The sequence below is a fragment of the Heteronotia binoei genome, unplaced genomic scaffold (genome assembly GCF_032191835.1).
Source record: "Heteronotia binoei isolate CCM8104 ecotype False Entrance Well unplaced genomic scaffold, APGP_CSIRO_Hbin_v1 ptg000568l, whole genome shotgun sequence".
Classification (NCBI taxonomy): domain Eukaryota; kingdom Metazoa; phylum Chordata; class Lepidosauria; order Squamata; family Gekkonidae; genus Heteronotia; species Heteronotia binoei.
The window spans coordinates 150,102-173,557 of NW_026800051.1; the positions used below are offsets into that span (position 1 = coordinate 150,102).

The 23,456-nt window shown below is 44.5% G+C and overlaps 1 protein-coding gene across 1 annotated transcript in view; it reads right to left on the reverse strand.

Annotated features, from left to right (window-relative positions):
* Window positions 1–23,456, reverse strand: part of LOC132590744 (rho guanine nucleotide exchange factor 26-like) — an 82,518-nt gene that overhangs the window by 49,083 nt on the left and 9,979 nt on the right. Inside the window, exons 4-5 of the mRNA XM_060263654.1 lie at window positions 21,855–21,911; window positions 13,935–14,095 (exon numbers count right to left, since the gene is read on the reverse strand). Coding sequence (XP_060119637.1) covers window positions 13,935–14,095; window positions 21,855–21,911 — 218 coding nt within the window. The remainder of the gene's footprint in view (window positions 1–13,934; window positions 14,096–21,854; window positions 21,912–23,456) is intronic.

The following is a 23,456-nucleotide window of genomic DNA, read 5'->3' on the forward strand; positions in this document are numbered from 1 at the left end:
TAAAGTATATCAACTTCCCAAGACTTAATGGGGATACTGGTTTCTTATCTCACTAGTCACTACATATGCCAAGCTTATTTAGTCCTTACATCTGTATTCCTACTCAGAAGGGCTATATGTACTCTTTATTTTAGTATATTTATTTGGGAAAGCAGGTTAGAATTGTAATGTAATGCAATTAATATTAGAATATAATGTCATTTAGAAGGTATATTGGAATGTATTCTGGTAACAGAGGAGACATTACATTTGGAGTGTAACAACAGAGTCTCAGGGTGTGTTCACACTGCAGTAAATATATTATAATATATAGGTTTTGCAAACTGGATTTTTACTGTGTAAGAATAGCAAAAATCTAGTTTCAAAATGTATTATTTAGTGTAGTGTGAATGCACTCTCAGTTAATTATTCACACTCCACAATTAAGAATGATACCAATGCCATAATTCTTGTACCAATGCTATAAGCAATTCTTAATCAGAATCAGTTACATAAAAGTGGATTTTCTTTTTTTCCCCCTCCTGTGAAACCAACCAGAAACAGTCAATGTTTACAAAGCAATATTTGGTACAGAAGATCTGACAACAAAACTAGTTTGTTTATCTCAATATGGTAACTCTAGGTTCTTCAGTATTACAGTTCTAGCTTGTCAATGAAACTGGTCACTAAAAAACAAACACACATACACATAAGCAGATATTTTAAATCTTCCAGATACCGCAACAATCAATAACAGCTTGTAATTTTCATCAGCCTTGCACCACTAAAATAACTAATGCAAATCTTGGGTAATTCTGGTTCAGATACCGCTGTAAAAGTAGCTTCCAGTTCAAATGAATTCTAACAGATTCTAATATGATAAACCATAATCCCATCAATCAGCAATAGTTAACAAAAGGACCCATGTCAGCCATTCAGCATGTCAAATATTTTTTGTCATTTCTGACACTTGAAATTGGGTTTAGATAGAAGACATGCACCTGAGGGCATGCATACCATAACCCAGTCTGTCCTCCTTTTAAGCTGTGGTTTGCGTGGGAACAGTCTAACATTTAGTCTAACATTAAGACAGCTGTTGATGGCTCCTCTTGCACATAACTCTTTGTTACCAAGATTAGCATATGGCAGCTTGTATCTCCAGCAGTTTGGTGAAAATGCAACGAGTCATGTTTTTAAAAATCCTGCATAACTCTTGGTTGACCATAATAATTTACTTAAACTGCAATCTCTGTGTGTGTGTCTCCAAGTATGAAAAAAATGTTTTACTTATTATTTCTTTGCTCCCAATATTAACATTGTTGTTGACAAAAATACCTTTATAGACTGTATAGAACTGAACAAATTCCTGTCAATTTAAAGAAGAAAATAATCTTTCTCTAGCTAGATGCTGGAGCAGTACCAAGGCAGACAAATAAAGCACAATGAGGAAACTGTTCTGTTTACTCAAGATAACAAATAAAACATAACCCTGTACAACGAGTTTCTACTAAAAGACGTCGCCCCGTCCAAAGTCCACTGAATTCAATGGGCTGAGAAGGGGTAACTCCATTCAAGATTACACTGTAAAAGTTCTAGCTTCAGTCAATGCTGGAGGTGGTGGTGGAGGTGATGATTATACTGTTGTTGCAATAAGAGAACTCAATGCACTTTGACTGACCTTAGTTTTTATGACTTATTTGGTATACAACACAGCATCCATTCAGCATCATTTTAAAAAGTCAAGTTAAATAAGTTTATTTATAAGTTTTCTGGATTGTTTATCTCTGCTTTTTACATGGCTACGGTATGATTCAAGCCTTTCTAGAGATCCAGCTTTCTGGGCTATGTTTAAGTTGAATAAGTTCTTTAATTATCATTCTTAAAGCAAATTATACCCTACGTATTTATCTAGTCAGACCTTTCACTTACACTCAAGAGCACCATGAACACAAGAACCATCTTGCTGTAGCATTGCATAGAGGCTGGCAGGGCCTTTAAGGACCCAGCGGAGTGCTCGTCAGGCATAGGTTTGGCCAGAAGGTCTCTGCCTGAGTTGAGGATGATTATTGGGAGCTGGAGCTGTTATTAAACTGCTTTCTTTCTAAAGCTAAAATGCCAAAATATTGAGTTGGAATCCAACCAGGTTTTCCACTATTGAAAAAGAGATGTTTTCCCTGGCTGCCCAAAAAGGTTATGCTAAGCAGTATGAGACCCACATGGACAAAAGCCACATGGGGCAGGGGTAGGGTTGCCAAGTCCAATTCAAGAAATATCTGGGGACTTTGGGGGTGGAGCCAGGAGACATTGGGGCGAAGCCAGGAACAAGGGTGTGACAAGCATAATTGAACTCCAAGGGAGTTCTGGCCATCACATTTAAAGGGACCGCACACCTTTTTAAATGTCTTCCTTCCATAGGAAATAATGAAGGATAGGGGCACCTTCTTTTGGGGCTCATAGAATTGGACCCCATGGTCCAATCGTTTTGAAACTTGGAGGATACTTTGGGGAGAGTCACTAGATACTATACTGAAAATTTGGTGCCTCTACCTCAAAAAACAGCAACCCCAGAGCCCCCAAAACCTCCAGATCAATTCCCCATTATACCCTATGATAATCGATTTCCACATAGAGAATAATGAAGTACTCAGCAGACTCCCCCCCCCCATTTCTGGCAATACTGAAGGGGGATTGGCCTCTCTACTCACGAGTTGCTGCCAACTTCTTCAAAGTAACACAGACACCCCATCCCAAGAGGAAGCCTTTCAATCAGCGACTGAAGCCTCTGGAGGTAGAAATGCACATGGTCCTCTGGGGGCGGAGCTCCCCCCCTCCGCCGACCAGACTCCCCGAGGAGACGCCTGTAGCAGCCGGAGAGGATGCAAGGACTACGAGTCCCAGCATGCACCTCACGAAGGGAGGCCGTGTCGTTTCCCCCCCTCCCGCTTCCACGTTTTTGGAGATCGGGGGGAAAGGCTGCTAATCCAGGGGTCCTCTGGCAGGGCGGGGGGGTTGGGAAGTCTAGGAAGGGGTGGTAGTAAAGAGGACATTCACTGAGAAAGCTGTCTGGATTCAACCTAATAATGACTAAAATAGACATATCCAGATTAGGTATTCTCTGCCACTAATATTTATTTATTTCCATTTTATTTATTTATACCTCACTTTCTCCCCAAATGGGCCCCCAAGTGGCTTACAAAAATACATTAGAATCAAAGGAGGGGAAGCTTCTGAATCCAGAGCAGGCCTTTCCCCCCTCCTTTTGCTATCAGATTTTCCTCCCAGCTCTAGGCTAAGAGCCAAAAGCCAAGAGCTCTCTGGCTCATGCCTCTGAGCACACCCAGGATTTATGTACTTGTGAGCAGAGGAAAAACCAGCTCAGTCAGATCTTACTCAGTTGCTGCTAGCCAGCTAGCAGACTCTTCCCCCACTGCTGAAATACCTTTGAGCACATCCAAGCTTTAAGTACCTACAAGCAGAGGAGGAAAATTCAGCTAAATCATAACTGCTGCTAGCCAATAAGCAGGGTCTTCCCCACTTCCTCCACTATCAGTGTCAGCTTGATTTTTTTTTCCTGCTCAATACATAAATATCAACTCTTGCCAACATAATCTCATGGATCACAACACGAATTAACTTTGATCCCTGTACGCATAATGACCTGGATTCAAGTCCTAGATCAGCCATGAATTCAACAGATAATAAACACAGTAACCCTGTTCACATTATAGTGAGCACAGATACAACCTATATATACTTGATTTTTTCTTTAAAAATGCACTGAGTACATTCAACTTATATATGGCCCTGTATGTAATTTAAATCCCACATTAATCTTCAACTAGGTTACAAGGTCTTCAGAAAACCAACTCACAAAGATCGCTATTTACACAAAAACTCCAAACACCACCCTTGACAAATGTTTTGATTAGCAGACCATGCAACATGGATATGTGAACCACATTTTCTCAATGATGAACTAAATCATCTAAACCACACACTTCAAGCAAATGACTACTCTAAGAATGAAATCAGAAGAGCAATTAAGCCAAGGATTAAACAAACAACTGAAGAAAAATAGTCTCCCACAAAAAAAGGTGTTTTTGCCATATATCAAAGGAATCACTGAACAGATTGGAAAATTTATGAAGAAATATAACCTACAATGTTCAGACCCACCAGAAAAATACATCAGATGCTACCATCAGCAAAAGACAGAAGAGACCCCCTCATTTCTGCAGGAGTATACCACATACCCTGCAGTTGTGGACAAATTTACATCAGGACCACACATCGTAGCATCCAGGCAAAAATAAAAGAACATGATAGACACTGCAGACTTGGCCAACCTGAAAAATCAGCAGTGGCTGAATATAGCCTAACTCAAACAGGACACAATATCTTATTCCAAGACACTGTAATGCTGGACAACACATCCAATTACCATGTTAGATCGCACAGAGAAGCCATTGAAATCCATAAACATAAACACAATTTCAACAGGAAGGAAGAAAGTTTTAAAATGAATAGGGCATGGCTTCCAGTCCTGAAAAACACAAATGCCCTACAACTTACAACAGCACTACAGATAAGATCAATAGCCAATCCATATACAAAAGAACCCCCTCAGGTAAACTCCTCCATTAGCACATCACAGCCCAGGAAGACCCCCCCAAAAGATAATGACTCAGCCCTGCCCATCTGCCCGAGTAGATATAAATTACCTGCCTACCAACTTCTTCTCAATTTGACCCAGAGAGCTCCAGTTTTCTGGGTTACATCTCTCAGGATGCCAGTCACAGTTGCTGACAAAACATCAGGTCTCACAATGAAAAGACCACAGCCACACAGTCCAGAAAATCTACAACAAATACCACAGCAACCAATATTTCCCTTTTCTTCTCTTTTGGTAGTACTGTGGTGATAGAAAAAATGCTAAAATACTATGAGAAAAAAGATCTTTGTTGAACAAGGGCTACTGAGGCCACGGACTAAGTGATGCAGATGTCTCAAGTAAATAAAATTAAACTGCAAACTAAATGGGAGCCCAAAGCATTTAGACTCCATCAAAGACAAAGTAGGAAATAAACCTACAAAACACTATGGCTTAATACGGAAAGTGCTTGCTTGGAATTAAACAGTGGAATCCACCATGTGGAATTTATTTATTTTTTCTACAAATACATTAAGCATCATCGTACCTCCCTGTATAGATGCAGGCACTTGACTGTAAAGGAAATGTTCAAGGACTAAGCTAGAGGGATATGTGGTAAGCACTAGCCACTCAGGGATTCCAGATTCAGTTTTTCCAAAAGCCATTTAAGCCATCTCTGATACTTGGTGGAACATCAAAAACAGCATCTAATACATGAAGAGTGGTGAGAAAGACTTGGTGTGTAGTACAAGCCTTTTCATGCATTCAAAGGGACTCTGAACAGCAGTCAAAGATTGTAACTTGTTTGAAAGTGACATCCTCATTTGCAGGTACTTTTGAAGATTTTTTTTAAAAAGTCAGGAAATGCAATCTTGGATCTCCTACAGTGACCAGAAGTTTGGACCATACATCCACAGAGTCTAAGATTAAAAGCTCTGCTTAACAATGAAATTTACTGGAGGCTACTGATCAGCTCATCCTATTTCATAGTGATAAACATTAAGTCTTCAACTACACATTATGTGAGAAACCCGTATCTGGATCTCTTAACATTTTTCATCCTTCAAAGGTGGTGGTGGTGTGGAATTTTGATCTGGGTTTCTATGCTGGAATAGTATCATTCTACTCTTCAGCAGAAATTGCCTTAGTATGGATTGCTTACAATGTAAAATACAGTAGTTTTGAGGGGCTTGTATTTTTATAAGGGGAAGAGTAGAGCATGTGAAGAAAGCTATAATAAAAACGTTGATATCTTTTTTCTATAAATGTGTGTTACACTTTGATATTTGTGATAATGAAAAAAATAAATTATTTAAATGAATTAATTCAACAAAACAATAAATTAATAAAAAGTAATATAATAAAACAAAATTCAAAACAGAATTTAAAACACAGGGCTCTCAGTATCTTTATCCATTTGGTTGATTCTCGTTTTAATTATAACTATAATAATAATAATAATAATAATAATAATAATATTTTATTTTTATATCCCGCCCTCCCCGCCAAGGCGGGCTCAGGGCGGCTGACAGGCATGGGAATCCCATGAATCATAAAACAACATGAACAATTTTAAATATCAATTACAGTAAAATTATTTAAAAGTTAAATATATAATAAAATAGGTGCTAAATGCTGTAGTCGTGATATCCACAAGATGACTAGTTGTCCATTCATCAAACTATGCTGTTAAAGCTTATTTAAATAAAATATGGTTTTGGTTACCTACTCAAAGCTCTTAAAGAAAAGAGCTAACTGGTGAACCAGTGCTAACTGGTGATTAAAAACCAATACTGAAGGGCAGGCAAGAGTCAGTACTTACTGGGCCAGAAATCAAGCAACAGAACTCATCCAAAAGAAAAATGCCACAGGAACTACAAATGGCAATAGATTCTTATCATGATGGTAATCTGTCAGAGTAATTGCACTGTTCTATTTTAAAGGAGACTTTTGAAAGCTGCTTCCCTATAATAGTATGTGACAAGCGAGCAACCTCACAGCCATGCTTTCAATTCTTTTACTCCATTTACAGCGCAATCCAGAGGGGGGGGGGGGGCTGAAAGCACTGTGGAAGCGAACTTACCGCTATGCCGGCGATATGGAGACTATCCCGGCGGATCCTCCTCCGTGCCGGCAGAAATGGAGCGTGCGCCACTCTCCGGATGCCGCAGCATGCCGCCGCCATGGGCTGATGGCGAAGCACCGCAGTGCCGCACTTGCGGCGCAGGGCAGCACTTTGGAGCAGGAGGGGGCTGACCCAGGGGCGAGGCCGCTGCTGGTCATCTTCCAGAGAGCTTTCGGTGCAGGAACGCCCCCCCATCAGGCGCAAAGTTGCACCACGCAAAATGCTGGCGTACCCCATAGGCACTAATGGAAGCAGAAAGCACATGCTGGCACATGCACAGCAGTGCAGAAACCCATTTGGAAGCCATGTTATCGCCCCACCAATCCCCTCCCACTCCGGGCTGGTCACAGTCTTGCTCCTGCACCCAATCAGTGCCCTCCCTACAAAGGTTTTGACTCCTGCTACGCACAACTCCTCAGGGAGGGCAGGGCGCACGGCATGGTACTCTGCTCCGGAGGGCCATGCCGTGCAGACTTAGCGCGAGGAGGTGTGCACTTGGTGGAGGGAAAGGCACATAGAAGGATGTTAGTTAAGTTAGAGAAGCTGGACTTGGGGGGAGGTGAGCTAAGTTTGGGCTGCCTGCTTAACCACTTGTGCTTCCCAGTCCTAACAGGTCTCGCTTCCAGAGCCCCCCGTACGGACGGGTAAGTCTGGCTAGGAGTCCCCATGGCCCCCAGCCCCCAAGACTGTCCAGCGTGGTTGCGGCTTCAGGCAGGGTGTCAACCAACGCAAATGTGCATGTGGGGGTGCACCCTGGCTGTCCATCTCACTTGCAGCCCCTCCACCCCGTGTCTCGGGCATCCCCATGCCGGGGTGAAGGGGGTGCGACACATGTTCCGGCTTTCCGCAGCCCAGCCAGAGTCTCATCATCTAGGGCAGGTCCAGCCACTCATGCTGGCCCCCACCACGGCTGCCATGATTACAGGCTCGCATGCAATTCAGCTGGACGTGATGCAGGACAGCTGGAATTGTGTGGGATGGCTCCACCATAGGCAGCCAGGACGCTCACTCTGCTCCCCGCAGGCTTGCCCAGGGCTGGAGTCCTATGCCTGCAGCCGGCGAGGCTCCCCCCCGTCTCTTTGTCTTTCAGGTGTGTGCACTGCACACAAGCCTCTGCGGTTGCCAGAGCACAGCCGGACAGCCCCATCAGCCCCACAGCTGTTGGTGCGTCCCCCGGCAACAGCATTTCAGACTGCAGAAGCCAGGAACCTCCATGCGCGAGCTTGCTCTTTCTGCTTGCAGATCAATAAACTTAGCCCAGCATGCCCATCTCATCTTCTGTGTCTTTCACTTTTACCACCTCGCCCCGGCCCCCTGTTCCCCGCGCACTCTGCTCGTGGCCGTCGCAAGGGCATGACTCTGTGGCTGGGGGGACTCTCAGGGCACCCACTTAGTGCAATTGTGTGGGAAATGCAGTGGGTGATAGTGGTGAAGGGCAGGGGCTGATAGGCGGCGAGGCAGACACTTGTCCGGGGCTGCACCAAGTGTCAACGCTGCCTGGGTCTGTGATGGAGCTGATAGAGGTGCCGCATTCAGGGTAGGTGCCCACAGAAAAGGGGACGGCCCAGAGAGGTGACTTGGCTGACCAAAAATAACGGCGGCTGGACGGCAGGCTCAATAAAGAGGGAAGCTAGTCATGTGAGCACTCCTGCCGCAGGGCGGCCACGAACCCACAGGCCCAGCATTATGAGGCGGGGGAATAGCTCGCAAAGCCAAGCCGCCTCCGCTGAGTTCTGAGGCGGCTTACAGCTGCTACATGCCAGGGGCGGGGTTGGTCCTGGCTGAGAGTGTCGGCATGGTCAGCTCCTCTCGGCCCCCTTCGGAGCGGGCTCAGTGGGGTCACGCAGGGGTCACAAGCAGAGGGCGGCTTGGGCCGCAGCGAGGGCTTCTGGATATGCAAATGAGATAAACCTGTGTACTTGAAGGTGCACCTGCTCAGCCCAAGGAGCACGTGGGGAGGTGTGAGTAGCGGCTATCGTCCCCGTTGGCCGCTGTTTGCCGAGGGATGGCTTCAGCTGGGAGTTCAGTCTGTGGCCACTCACACTTCACAGAATGCCTGCTCTGGTGCCCTGCCTGACAGTCCCACGGCCTCAGCATGCGGGAACCCTGCCGAGGTGCGCCCGGCATTGCACAGGCGTTCCCGGGTCCCCTCACTATGTTTTTCTACCTTGTCATTGTTTTTTGTGTCTCCCCCCAGGACTTCAGCTCTGCCTGCCATTTTGTCGTCTTCCCCATGCCTTTTCCAACAAGTGCATGAATTTTTTAAGGGATCCCGAGAATGGTCCCGACAATCCTGGTTGAATAACAATGAAGTGCCCAAGAGGCGTCAACATACATGGGAGTGCGTGGTGTCCCCCTGGTGTCCTCGGGTGTGAGAGGCTGCACTCACTGCATGCTTTCATCCCTGGGTGCCCTGCCCACGCGTCGAGTGGCCCATATGTGAGCTTGCGCATGCTTCCGATGCAAGTGCCCCCCAAAGTCCTGCTGGGCAGCGGCCCATGCCCCCGCCTCCTCATTCCCCCACATTGGCGATCCGGGGTTTGGGAGGGGCAGGTTCTGGGGGACCAGCAGGCATTGACGGGTGGCAATGTTGTGTAGCATGATGCACACAGCGACCAGCTTAGCCACAGGCAGGGGCTGCGTGCTGCGTCGGCCACCTGTGTGGTGCAGGCAGCGGAACCTCATCATCAGCTGCCCGAAGGCATGCTCGATGACCATGCAAGTGGCCCTGTGCGCCTGGCTGTATGCTGCCCGGTCCTCGGGCGCGTCCTCCTGGTACGGCATCAGCAGGTAGGGCAGCAATGGGTACCCTCGGTCACCTGTGGAGGACAGGAAGGTGAGGACAGGGGATGGGAGGGGTGCCCCACGCTGCCGCCTGGTGGACTTACCTAGCAACCACCCCTGGCCATCCAGCCAGGCTGCCAGGTGGCGATTGAGGCCCGAGGACATGAAGATCTGGGCGTCGTGTACATTCCCTGGGAACTTCGCCACCAGACCTGTGAAGAGTCCCTGGTGGTCGCAGGATGCCTGCACGATGAGGCTGTAGAAGTGCTGCCTGTTTCGGTACACTATGGGATCCTCCTGCGGGGCCACCAGGGCAACATGTGTGCAGTCCACAGTCCCCATGACATTGGGAAACCCCGTGACTGCCGTGAAGCCAGCTCTGGCAGTCCGCAGCTCCTCCTCGCCTGTTGGGAACTGCACATGCTACTGGAGGTGCTGACGCATGGTGTCTAGGAAGGAGTGGAGGCAGAGGCTGCCTGACAACTGGGAGACCTCCAGGACCTCGGCCACCATGCCCTGGAAGGAGCCGGTCACCAGGAAGCGCAGAGAGATGAGGATCTGCTGAAAGACGGGAATGGGGCGGGGGCCAGTCACCTGGCTGCAGAGGCTCATCCCAATCTGCTCACACAGGTCCTGGATGGTGGCGCGGTTCAGGTGGAAGTGGTCCAGACAGGTGGCATCCTCGAGACGCAAAGTGCTCAGGCGCTCCCAGTATCTGTGTGCCCGACAGTGTCTCCGCCGCCACCGTGCAACCCACACATAGAGAGAGGGGAGAATGTGCAGCGGCCACACTCGGCCGCTGGAGCTGTGAGGGGCCCTGTACGAGCGGCAACATGGGGCCGTCGAGACCAACAGATGCCCTGCTGGTTTCCCGTGGAAAAGCTGGGCAGGGCGGCGTGAGAGCCAGTCTGGTGTAGTGTTTAAGTGTGCGGACTCTTATCTGGGAGAACCGGGTTTGATTCCCCACTCCTCCACTTGCACCTGCTAGCATGGCCTTGGGTCAGCCATAGCTCTGGGAGAGGTTGTCCTTGAAAGGGCAGCTGCTGTGAGAGCCCTCTCCAGCCCAACCCACCTCACAGAGTGTCTGTTGTGGGAGAGGAAGGTAAAGGCAATTGTGAGCTGCTCTGAGACTCTTCGGAGCCGTCGAGACCAACAGATGCCCTGCTGGTTTCCCGTGGAAAAGCTGGGCAGGGCGGCGTGAGAGCCAGTCTGGTGTAGTGTTTAAGTGTGCGGACTCTTATCTGGGAGAACCGGGTTTGATTCCTCACTCTTCCACTTGCACCTGCTAGCATGGCCTTGGGTCAGCCATAGCTCTGGGAGAGGTTGTCCTTGAAAGGGCAGCTGCTGTGAGAGCCCTCTCCAGCCCCACCCACCTCACAGAGTGTCTGTTGTGGGAGAGGAAGATAAAGGCAATTGTGAGCTGCTCTGAGACTCTTCGGAGTGGAGGGCAGGATATAAATCCAATATCTTCTTCTACCAGCCACCTGCCTGTGGGAGGAATGTCGGCAGACAGAGCGGCATCGACCAAGAGTCAACCCCAACGGAACTGGACTGAGGCAGCGAAGGCACTCCTCTTTGGCTTGGTGGCTGAGAATGCTGCAGTGGCACTCACTGGCACAAGTGAACTCCCATCGGCAAGGTTTCTGGCATATGGCAGCGGAGCGAGTGTCTGCTGTGAGCCAAGTCCCCCGCACAGAGCAGTTCACCCTGAAGAGTTGGAACGACTCATTCGGCCCTGCCAAAAAGCGGGTCTGGCATCTCATCGCTGAGGGCTCAACCTATGAGGAGGCAGTGGCCCGGGCCCTGACCGGCTCTGAGGCAATCTTGAGACCCGTCATCTGCCCAGTGGCTGCAGCTGGCCACGGCATTGAGGTGATCCGCGGTATGTTGGCACCTCCCCCCCATCCTTGCCACCGTGGAACTGCCAGATTCTGATGGCAACACCCTTCCCCACCCTCGGTGACTCCCAGGAATCGTTGCGGGCTGGCATGAGCTCCACTATGGACTCGGAGGTGGAAGGCTGCTCTAGTGAGACAGGCAAAGACTGAAGCTGGCTGTCCAGCACCTGCGCATTGTGATGTCGGCAGGTCCAGCACCCCCCCGCTGCCCCTAGAATGTCAGGAGAGCTGTCAGGAGGCGCCGAATCAGGGAGAGGACATTGAGTGAGGAGGTCAAGGATGCCACAGTGGGTAACCTCCATCTGTCCACAGATGATGAGTGGCCTGAGTCCCCTCAAGGTGCGGCAATGAGCGCGGGGCATCCGCGAGTGGCCACTCGTGCCAGCATCTGACCCCTGTCCCGCAGGTAGTCGCTCCGTGACATTGACGGCCAACATTGCTTTGAGTCCTTATTCAAGGGGGATCTGGGGGTGGGGGGAGGTGAGCCATAGACATAGTAAAGAGCCAAAAGACATAGTAAACAGAGCTGTCCGATTTCTCCCATTATTTTCAAGTAACAGAAGCTCTCAAAGAAAAAATAATAATTGTCTCTCTTTCCATAATATAAATTAAATTATAGTACTTAATATGAATAACTAAGTGACCAACCTGTAGAAGTTCTAACTAGATGTAGATATAAAGACAAGATTTTCAGGTTCTATTCTAAAGCCATTCTGGAAATTCAAAGAATTTCAGGTTCAATTCTAAAGCCATTCTGGAAATTCAACGAAATGAAACCTCTGTGCCAAAGTAACACAAAGAAATAAGCAGCATAATGTCGTGCCCACACCACACTAATGTAAACATGGCACTGTAACCCCTGTGCTAGAGTAGAAGTCAAAGACAGGCAGCACCAGCTGTAGTACTTCAGATTTATCCCATTACCCACAAAAGGAAAAAGGAGAGTTATACTATAGACTAAATAAATAGATACATTAATAAAAAGACTAATTCTGCAGTACAGTACAAGAAAGATTTTAAAACACACACACCCCAGATACAGAACACAATCTAAAGGATGAACAAACTATTCCCCATACTTGCGAGATCAGGAAATATAAAACATTCACAACCACCAATTTTCAGTCACTAAAGAATCACTGAATCACTGACAACATGTTTCATTCAGGTGCATTTGCTTCCCACAGATCTCTAAGTATTTGGAAGAGCCTACTCAGTTTAGATGTGGATATTCCAAAAGAGATGTGGATATTCCAGACCAGAAATCTATCAAAGCTTTAAATGCTACTTGATTTTGCAGTATATTATCCATCAAGAGGAAACTGTTTTGAAAACCTAATCACCTATAGCAACACATTAGTAAATAGTTTATGGACCTGATTTTTTAAAAAACAAATGAACAACATTCTCCATGAAGCACTCCTTTAAGACATTTTGGATGATTAAAAGAAATGGCTAAAAAAAATCAACAATTACAATATAAATGATATTTTTAAGAATTACACATTTTTTAGTATTAACTGCAATCCTACAGCCAGTAAGACATGCTTAGGTGCCACCAATATCCACAAGACTTAAAAGCATACAACTGATCAAACAAAAGCTCAGATTGACATATGATATATTCACATGAGGGAAAAAACTATGATGTCCCCTGGAACTTTGCCTCATGTTTTCACTGCAGCAGTTCCCACTGCTGATGAGACAAACCACTTTAAAACCACTTCAGGATTGTTTCTTTGGCAAAAAAAAGTAAAGGTAGTCCCCTGTGCAAGCACCAGTTGTTTCTGACTGTGGGGTGACATCACATCATAACGTTTTCATGGCAGACTTTTTAATGGGGCGATTTGCCATTGCCTTCCTCAGTCATCTACACTTTCCCCCATCAAGCTGGGTACTCATTTTACTGACCTCAGAAGGATGGAAGGCTGAGTCAACCCTGAGCCAGCTACTTGAACCCAGCTTCCACCAGGATCAAACTCAGGTCATGAGCAGAGAGCCTGGACTGCAGTATTGCAGCTTTACCGCAAAAAAAGGGGGGGGGAGCTGAAATATGAAAACAGTATACAAAGCTGCAGCTGTACACAGAGGACTTGATCTTTCCCCACAAGGGTGCAGCACCTGCACACAGAGCAAAACCCCCCATCCTGTGAGTGCTTGTGAGCTCTGTTTTCTTCTTTTTCCCTCCCCATTCTGTGCTCCAAATCTTTTCAGTCAAGTTACTCACACTCTGATATTCAAATAATTTGACCAAATAGGAAGGGTGAGAATGAGGATACAAAAGCACAGCAGGGAAGGGTCATGCCCATTAATTTTTCCTGTGCACACTCATTTGATAAATGGATCTTGATGGTACAGATTACACTTCACTTATTCAGTTGATTATGTCTGTTTACATATATTCTTCTCTTATAATAATAATTTTAAAAAACAAGTTTGTCATGAATGAATCAGTTGTTTGCATTTTTAAAAAGGGCATCTCTGTTTTAACACTTACTTCTTGCTTGCTTCACAGACATCAGCAATATTGGAGAAAAGGTGATGGCTTTCTGTTTTGGTCATTGTGGAACTGAGTTCTTTAGAGTTCTTAAACATCCGGATCAGAATATCCAGGCTGAGCAAGTATGAATGTTCAGAAGATATTACTTCAAATATAGCCTGCATGACGAGAAAGACATATTGAAGTCAATCCTTTTGATTTTAGATGAAAAATTATATCTTAGTGTCATCTATTCATAATAGCGTTGCCAGGTCCAACACAAGAAATATCTGGGGACTTTGGGAATGGAGCCAGGAAACATCTGTGATGCCATGTCCTGTGATGTCACTTCCTGGCCAAAGGTCAAGTGATGTCACTTCCCAAGCTTTACCCCCTTCTAATGATGTCACTTCCAGCACATTGCATCGAAACCCTACCCCCAACTGTGAGGTTACATTCAGGGCACTTCCTCAAACCCACCTCTTCCTTTGAAGTAAACTTTCAAAATTCAAATTTAAATACACCGACATATATCACCTTTCTACCTCAGAAATCCATGCTGTCTTCCCTGGCCCATTCTCTGTCACTTCCTCCTTCCAAATTTAAATTTACCACCTTACATTGCTTTCTGCCCTCAAATCATCAGCATCTTATTCTCCTCCATTTTATCCTAAAAAACCACCCTGTGAGGTAGGCTGCCCCCCAAGCACCAAGAATACAGCGCATCACTGCTCCATACATAGTGAAGTTACTAATAGCCTCTGATGGACCTTTGCTCTATATGTTTATCCAATCCCTTCTTGAAGCTGTCTGTGCCTGCAGCCGCCACCACTTCCTGCAACAGTGCATTCCACATGTTAATGATGCCTTGGGTGAAGAAGTATTTCCTCTAAGCCTACTGAGCATTAATATCACTGAATGCCCACATGTACTTGTACTATGACAAAGCGGGAAAATACTTCTTTTTGTGCCTTCTCTATCCCATGAATAATTTTGTAAAGCTCTGTCATGTCACTCCTCAGCCATCATTTTGCCAAGCTAAAAAGCCCTAACCCCTCTAACGTTCTTCACAGAGGTTGCTCTTTTCTTCATTTCTTCCAATGCTATAATATCTTTTTTGAGGTACAGTATTCCAAATGAGACTGCACTATAGATTTATACAGGGGCATCATGATACGGCTGATGTGTTTTCCATCCCCTTCCTAATAATCCTCAGTATAACATAGCATTTGCCTTTTTTACTGTGGTTCAACACTGAGTCAACATCTTCAGTGAGTTATCTACCAAGACTCCAAGCAGGTAGTTGCCAATCTTACCAATTTACAAGGAAGAACCACCTTTAGAAGGCTCTGTTCAGATTACCAGGGCTGTTATAGCATAGTAGAAGAGGCAATCTCTCAGATATGTGACTCCTAGGCCATGAAGGGCTTCTACATGGTAACCAACACCTTGAATGGACCCCAGTAATTGATGGAGTGACTGCAGGATAGTTTTTTTTCCTAGCATGAACACACATGAAACTGCCTTATACAAAATCAGATCCTTGGTCTGTCAAGGTCTGTACTGTGAACTCAATCTGACAGCAGCTTCCTAGGGTCTCAGGTTGAGGTATTTCACATCACCTCCTGCCTGGTCCTTTTAACTGGAGATGTCACAGCAAAATATAGAGCCCTGAACAATCTTTGGATACTGTAAAAAGGTGCCCAAATTACAGCAGCCTAACATCACAAGACTGGGTTAGTGATGAGGTGGCATACTCTGCAACAACTTTAATCTGAACAGCAAGCTGTAAAAGAAGAATATGGGAAATCAGCTGGGGAGAAGGTTCATGATTCTAATTTTTTCTCCAGAATATTTCAGCACCAGCCAAAAGGTATAATAAGCTATCACATCATCTACGTATTGATGCATGGAAACTTTCTGCAAGCTCACCCTTCCCCAGACCTGTTGCAGTTAGGCTTTGCATGGCAGAGAGGGGGGGGGGGGGCAATAAAAAAAAATCCTTTCCTACAGCCATTTATCATCAGGCTTTTATAAAACATGATCAAGGAATGCACCCAAACACAGAGAGGAAAATTATATTCTGCATCAATAATTCATTGTCTGCATGTGGAAACTGATTCCAACTCAGGATATCCCAAAGGAGTCTACACTTTACTTATTCCTATCTGCAGATTAACATTACAGGATCAAAAGCCTTTGTCTCTTGCAAACATCTTTTCAGTCTCCTACACTGGTATCCAGCAAAAAGGCTAAGTTATTTGGCTTATGAACTGCCATAATGCACCTATTGTTTGCTCCCACAACTTTTCCCTAAAGACCATTTCCAAATTCAATTTATAGAAAAAAGCATACAAAGTTGGAGTCTAGACTCCACTGCCATCTTTTAAGACCAACGAAGTTGGAGTGCACACTTTCTCAGAGACTAGAAGAAGAATAATTGCAGATTTATACCCCATCCTTCTCTCTGAAACAGAGACTCAGAGTGGCTTACAATCTCCTATATCTTCTCCCCCCACAACAGACATCCTGTGAGGTGGGTGGGGCTGAGAGGGCTCTCACAGCAGCTTCTTCAGCCACCACACATGCACTGAAAACAAGAACATAGAGCTGATTGCCCAACCTCTGCCAGGGCAGCTTCTCCCAGTGACAGTGAGAGGGGCTTGTGGCTGCATCCACCCCACCCCTTACATCTCCAGCATGGCCCAGGGGATGGGAAAAAATTCAACACCCCCTGCCCACCCAACCATCCACTTCTCCACGGAGCAAACAACTCAGAGCATGCAAGCCAAGAAGTCCAGTGCCACCTTAAGACTAACAAAGTTTTACTAAAGGCTGGAGTGCAGGCTTTCTCAACCCAGGCAGTGGTTTGGCAAACCTAATTCATAACGGTCATCAGACAAGTACACTCAAGTTTTAAAACTCTGTTCTTAGACTGCTGTATCAAAAATCATTCAATGTTTCCTTAACTTATTTCATTTGCACACTACTGTTTCCCCATAAGGAATTGAAAGCAGCATGCCCAGTTTTCAGAAAGCCTCCTATCCAAGCAATGACCAGGCCTAGGCCTGCTCAGCATCAGAACTGTTGTTTTATTGTATGCCTTTAACCATACATTAGACCCATGTTTCAAAGGTGCATAAAAGGCATGCTGCTTCAGGGCCATGTCATACATTACAGATTTAGAGTGCATCTTGGTTTAAAAAAAAAAAAAAACAGCAAAAGGTTGATATAGATGTTTAAAATTCACATACATGCACATCAAAATGATACTGCCCTGACCTACGGCCAAGTGTTTTTTTTGTAATTAAATAACCCATGGTGTTGTCTCATATTACTGGTTCGCTATAGTCACATATGCCAGTGTGTGTCAGAAACCCTTTTTTACAATGTATAAAGTCAGCTGGGTGAGAACAGGATGCTTACAATCGAATACGTCTCAGATGTGCATGGTAAGAAATTTGGTAAGAATTTTTTTAACTGCTATAAAGATTTTTAAAAAATGGTTATGTTTGTCCCAACATTGGGAAATATTAAAAAGGTAATATCTCTAAAAATTTGTCTCTTTCTAGAAGTCTATGAAAAAGCCTACAGCATTATCATAAAGTCTATGAAAAAGTCTACAGCATTACCATAAAGAAAGCTTAAGTCTTTTTTGAAAGACCAGCAAAATCCATTGGTTTAGTTGGAAAACCTTGTATAAACAAACTCTCAAGTAATGAAAAACCTCTCAAGGGACACAAGAATTTCTTGACAGTTAAAGCTTCAGCTCCTTGAAAGAAGCTGTACCACATTTTTTACAAAAGGTCAGCTGGCTGAAAAGGAAAAGGGTAAGTCTCCAGAATGCACAGATAGCCACCCACACAAATCCATGCCTGCCAAACTACACTGTACTGCCTATCATCCACCTTCTCTAATTTTTTGCTTTACTCAGTTCAAGATTAGACAGTAACAGAAAGTGAAGTCATTCTCTGCATACTTGATACAGGGGTCTGTTTCAAGTAGCATGTTACCATTAATGTAAAAGATATATTTAGCCTTTGTGTATGCAAAGATGTTTTGGCATTTGAGTTGGGTTCTGGTATGGCTTGCACTGTCATTATCTTTTAAACTATGCCAGCCCTGAAGTATACCGTGTGTGTGTGTGTGTTCCGCCATCTAGTCACTTCTGACATGATGACGGTATTAATTAATGACTTCCAAAATGTCCTATTGTTAACAGGTTTGTTCAAGTCTTGCAAACCGACGGCTGAGGCTTCCTTTACTGAGTCAATCCATCTCATGTTGCACTGCCTTCAACTTCTCCTGCCTTCTTTGGTATGTCTTACCTTCTCATGATGTGATCAATATATGACAGCCTGAGGTTAGTCATTTTAGCCGCCATAAATATTACTATATCATACTCATAAACGGGATAAGCAGTTCTACTATTATTTTTAAAGAAGTCTACACTTCACAATCAACGACAGGGAAAGATATGTGCTCATTTTTGTATAAATGCCTGGAGGGGATAGAAGAAGCCTTAATGCTAGGATGCTAGTTTCCCACAAATCTTCTTGCCTTCAAATTTCTGCTATCCTTGTCCCCTTCACTACAATCATGAGGAAAGGATTTGCCTAGAAAGAGCTGCAGAGTTCCGTGACTAATTTGTTTCAATCTGTTCTTTTTTTGTTCAGAGAAAGAACATCTAAGCCCTGGTCTTCACTACACTATTTAAAGATTCTTTGTTCCTGGTACTGATGAGAGCCTTCATTGATTCCTTCCCAGTTGAGAAAATCAAGGATGGCCATGCCAGTATGAAAATCAAAATGAGAAATGTGTTGGCCACTTATATCTATTCTGAATTTTTTTTAAAAAGTTTTTAGCAGCTCTCTGAATACTTGATTTGCTCAAAATAAATACAAGAAATGCATAAACTTATGTATAATCCAGTGAGACTAATCAGAGATGAACAATGAGAACATATTTACCAATTACTATTTCTTAGTGAAGATAAGTGACAGCCCCCCATGAGCAACAGTGTGAAATAGAATTATACTTAATTTGCATGGCATCAATACAAACAGATGTCTGAAGTTTGAGAGTTTATGAATTCTCTGTAGAACTCTTTAGATACCAAATGTGTAGTGAAGCTTTGCATATGGCACTAGAGCAGGGGTCCTCAAACTACGGCCCGTGGGCCAGATGCGGCCCGCTGAGGACGTTTATGCGGCCCGCCGGGTTATGGCAAAATCAGACCGGAAGTGACGTTCGACCTAAACTCGCGTTAGCAACGCACACTTCCGGCACTGGGCTGAGGCGGCGGAGACAGAGTGTGAGGTGATACCGAGGTGAGGTGAGTTCCCAGGCCGGGGTGTGTGGTGTGGGGAAGGGAGAGAGATGCAAAAGATGGAGAACTGACGGCCCGCGACCTTGTACAGTAACGGCAGTCCGGCCCTCCAACAGTCTGAGGGACAGTGAACTGGCCCCCTATTTAAAAAGTTTGAGGACCCCTGCACTAGAGGATTCAGGTACATTTAATCTGAAGAAGAAAAAAACCACTCCTAACATTTACTCCAGCCTATTTAGTTCTCAGTTTAGCACACCACTGTGAGTGCAGAACTGATAAATTACAACAACCTGGTGGCATTCTCACCCCTTTCTGAAATCCAACAATAATTTTATCCTTTATGCCATTAGACCAGGGTGGGGAACCTTTTTTCTGCCAAGGGCCATATGGATATTTATAACATCATTCATGGGCCATAAAAAATTATCAACTTAAAAAACAGTGCTCCGTCGAGGCAGAATGATTCAGGCCAGCAAAATTAATGCAAATAATTGTTTTTCTATTTTGAAGTCATGTGGAGAAAGCCTAATCTGGCACACACACACATGGTCTGCTGCCCTAAGCAAATGAATAGGTCCAGCAGGAACTCAGTAGCATATTAGATCACATCCCCTAATATTAGCATATTAGGCCACACCATCTGGGATAATCAAGTGCAAACTGAACTGTGACGGTAACTTTTCCAGGCCCTGCAGCGATTCTGGCCGGCTGGCCAGGCCCCATGGCACAGTACATCTGGGCCCTGTGATCCCTGCCTGGCCCTGAGAGGCAGCTGGGCCCCATGATCCTCACTGGCCAGCCAGGCCCCAGAGAGGCTACCATATGGCTTGGTTTGGCTGAGCAATCCCTGAGGGCCACACCAAGTGACCTCGCCCTCGGGTTAGAGGTTCCCCACCCCTGCATTAGACATATGAGTTTAAAGAATTCACTCTCACAAGTGAAACAGCACTCAAGTTATCTATGCCAACCACCAATTATTATTTTTCAATAGAATCTGAAGGTATTTTCTGGGTATATTACGGGAGACAGCTTTCATTTCCCATGAGTGCTTATTCTGTGTCCTCTGGCTAGAGAGCAGGAAAGGGTTTACAGAGAACTCTGAAGGCCCATATCTTTCCAGGATACTCTCATCAGCCAACCTGCTCCCATAATCACTCGTCACAATCTCTTTTTGGCTCTTTTCTTCTCAAGCTACTGTCATTGTTCTTTCTTCATCCTAAGATACATGTCATGTACGCCTTGAGATCTGTCCCATCCAGCTGGGCTATCTGATCTTCCAGCTGAGTGTGAGGAGAACACGTGAGAATGACAAGAGACAATACTGAGAAGGCAGAACTTTCTGTGCCATTTCTGTTTGCAGGTGAAGAAGTATGAAAGTTTTCTATTTTCATTGAGGGTTTTTTTTTCATGCTAAGGATCATTCAAAGCAGGATTTAATAGTTTAAAACCTTAACGTAAGAATTTATGCAGTTCATTCTAGCACCCTGCTTGGGCAAACCATTCAATATTTTGTCAGGCTCTCCACACTCCTCTGGCAGGCTCCTCTCCTTTTGGTTTGAACTGCAGCTGAAAAGAACTGCCCCAAACTGTGACTCTTCTCTGTTAGCGGCAGAGTCTCCATGTGATCTCCAATACTGACTATATTCAACTAAAAAATCTGATAACTTACACTCACAAAAGGATCTTTAGGTACTTCCTTATGCTCTTTCACTGCATTAGCAGGAATGACTGATCTGAGGGGCAGCTCTCTTCAGGTGTTGCTCAAGCCAAAAAGAGGTGGAGGAGCTTATCCATATTCATCAAATGTACAGCAGATGCCTCTAGAGAACAGAGGAGAGGGTTGAGGAGGAGAAAACAGGATATTTTTAGGATCACTCCTCATATTATATTTCAGAAAACAGAAGATATCTCACTATCTGAAAATGTATATACACATGAACACATGAAGCTGCCTTATACTGAATCAGACCCTTGGCCCATCAAAGTCAGTATTGTCTACTTAGACTGGCAGCGGCTCTCCAGGGTCTCAAGCAAAGGTTTTTCAATCTATTTGCCTGGACCCTTTTTAGTTGGAGATGCCGGGGATTGAACCTGGGGCCTTCTGCTTACCAAGCAGATGCTCTACCACTGAGCCACTGTCCCTCCCCTAAATATAGAGTGGAATGTGAGGATAATGGTCAAATAACTGTTCAGAAATAAATACTTTGAACTGCGGGAGTAGGATCGGGCTAAATATAAGGCTTTTCTATGCAGACCACATTTCAGAATCATGTATTTGCATGTATTTGCATGACCTCAGAAAGACTCCAATCAAGCCACCTCATCCTTTTTATCTCATGCTCTCGTCGTTAGATACTTACTGCAAACCAGATACAGAAGTGTTTATTCTTTATATATCCCTCAGCAACTTTCATTCTAACATGCTTCGCAACTTTCATTCTAACATGCTTCATATTGCTAGGAAGTCCAGATAAAAGAGGCACCTCTGTACCATAACAGAGTGGAGAGGAAATGAAACAGGAAACAATAATTTATTGCAGCTGATCTCCTGAAAGCATACATAAAGCACTGTGCTAATTAATTATTATGTACTTAGTGCGTTCAAATACCTCTTGTCTTTTTCTTTCTTCTTGGCTGATGGTCTGAGATAGACCACTCTTCTTCACCTGAAAGAAATGATAATGCTGAATATTGGGTTTTTTTCTCTTAAGAATATGAAAATAACCATTTCCCACCCCTCCAACAGACTAACTCAAATTGGTTGGCTTCACATTTTGGTTTGGTGGTATTTTAAATGTAGTTTTAAAAAAAAGAAAGAAAAAACATTGAAATCTTGTTAACATTATGAAAACACCAAGCAACTTAGTCATTAGAACAGAATAACACAGTTTAGGAAGATAGTCAGGACCCAAACCAAAGTAGATAGTAAATAAAATAAAAATTTCAACTAGTTCTGTATTTCCAAGATACTGAGAACCACCATCCAGCTATGGCTTGGACCCACTGGAGTATTTCCATGGATGGAAGGATGCTTGCCCTCAATGAATGACTTTCCTACCTTTCCCCTCTCTTTTCAGCCCATTGCCCAAAATGCTTCCAAAAATGCTGGTTGGGGAGTAGAATTTTGGGAGGCATTTCAGGTTGTAGCATAAAGCAAAAAAGACATTCTCTGCATGCAGAAATCTTTCTGCCCACAAAAACACTTCAATAGATCCAAGCCTGTATTTACTCAAAAGTAATTCCCACCAAATTCAGTAGGAAATATTCTATAATAAGTATGCTGAATCCTTACCTGTAGGAGGACACTCTGCCATAATCTAATACATTTTGACCACTGTACCATCACAATACTCCAAAGCATGATATTTTTCCACCCTTGCAGGAGCATAATTTCAGACAGATAAGCTTATCAAAATGTTAAGGTTCAAAATATCAAGGTTCCAACTAGAAACTGATATACATTGATCTATGAGACAGCAGAACTGTGATTTCTGTCTCCACCCCAAACTAAACAAAATTCTTGCAGAATACATCTCATTTCTTTTAGTTTGTTTTTTAAAATGTGAACCTACTAAAATAAAAATTCCACAGTATCATGCCTCCCTCCTACTGAGACAGAAGTTACAGTGACAGTGCTTGCCTGCTATGTAAACATGCTCCAGAGTGTCTACTTTTTTCCTATTACATCCTGTGATAAAAAGCCAGAACGTTTACTTCACTTAGGCAGCCTCCTGACTGCCAAAAGTGGTCTGGACTCTGTGCCAACCACAACTTTCAGCCAGCAACTTTTTCTTTTCTATCCAGGCTCAAAAACTGAAGCACCTCCAGTTCAGAAACAATCGCAAGAGACCGATTTGGTTTAAATAGGCCAGCATGTGTTCAGACCTTAAACTAAGTAATCCAAGATTAAAAAGATGACACTGTGCGTACAATAGTGGCAGTTTTAGGTCCACTTTCTTTTTGTCTGGCACATGCTCAGGAAGTAGTGCCTGTTTACATAGCATTTCTCTCAGATCAGAACAGTACTTGACATTGGGTTTCTCCAAACTATTAGTGAAAACATTGCCCAACTATTTTATGACCTTTAACTTGCAATCTACATTCCAGTGCCCGTTTCACTGCATCCCCTTCTCATAATGGAAGGGGCTGCAGTGAAATGGAAATTTTATACCCCTTCCTTGTAGCCCTCCTCCCTAAACTAGTGCTATTCC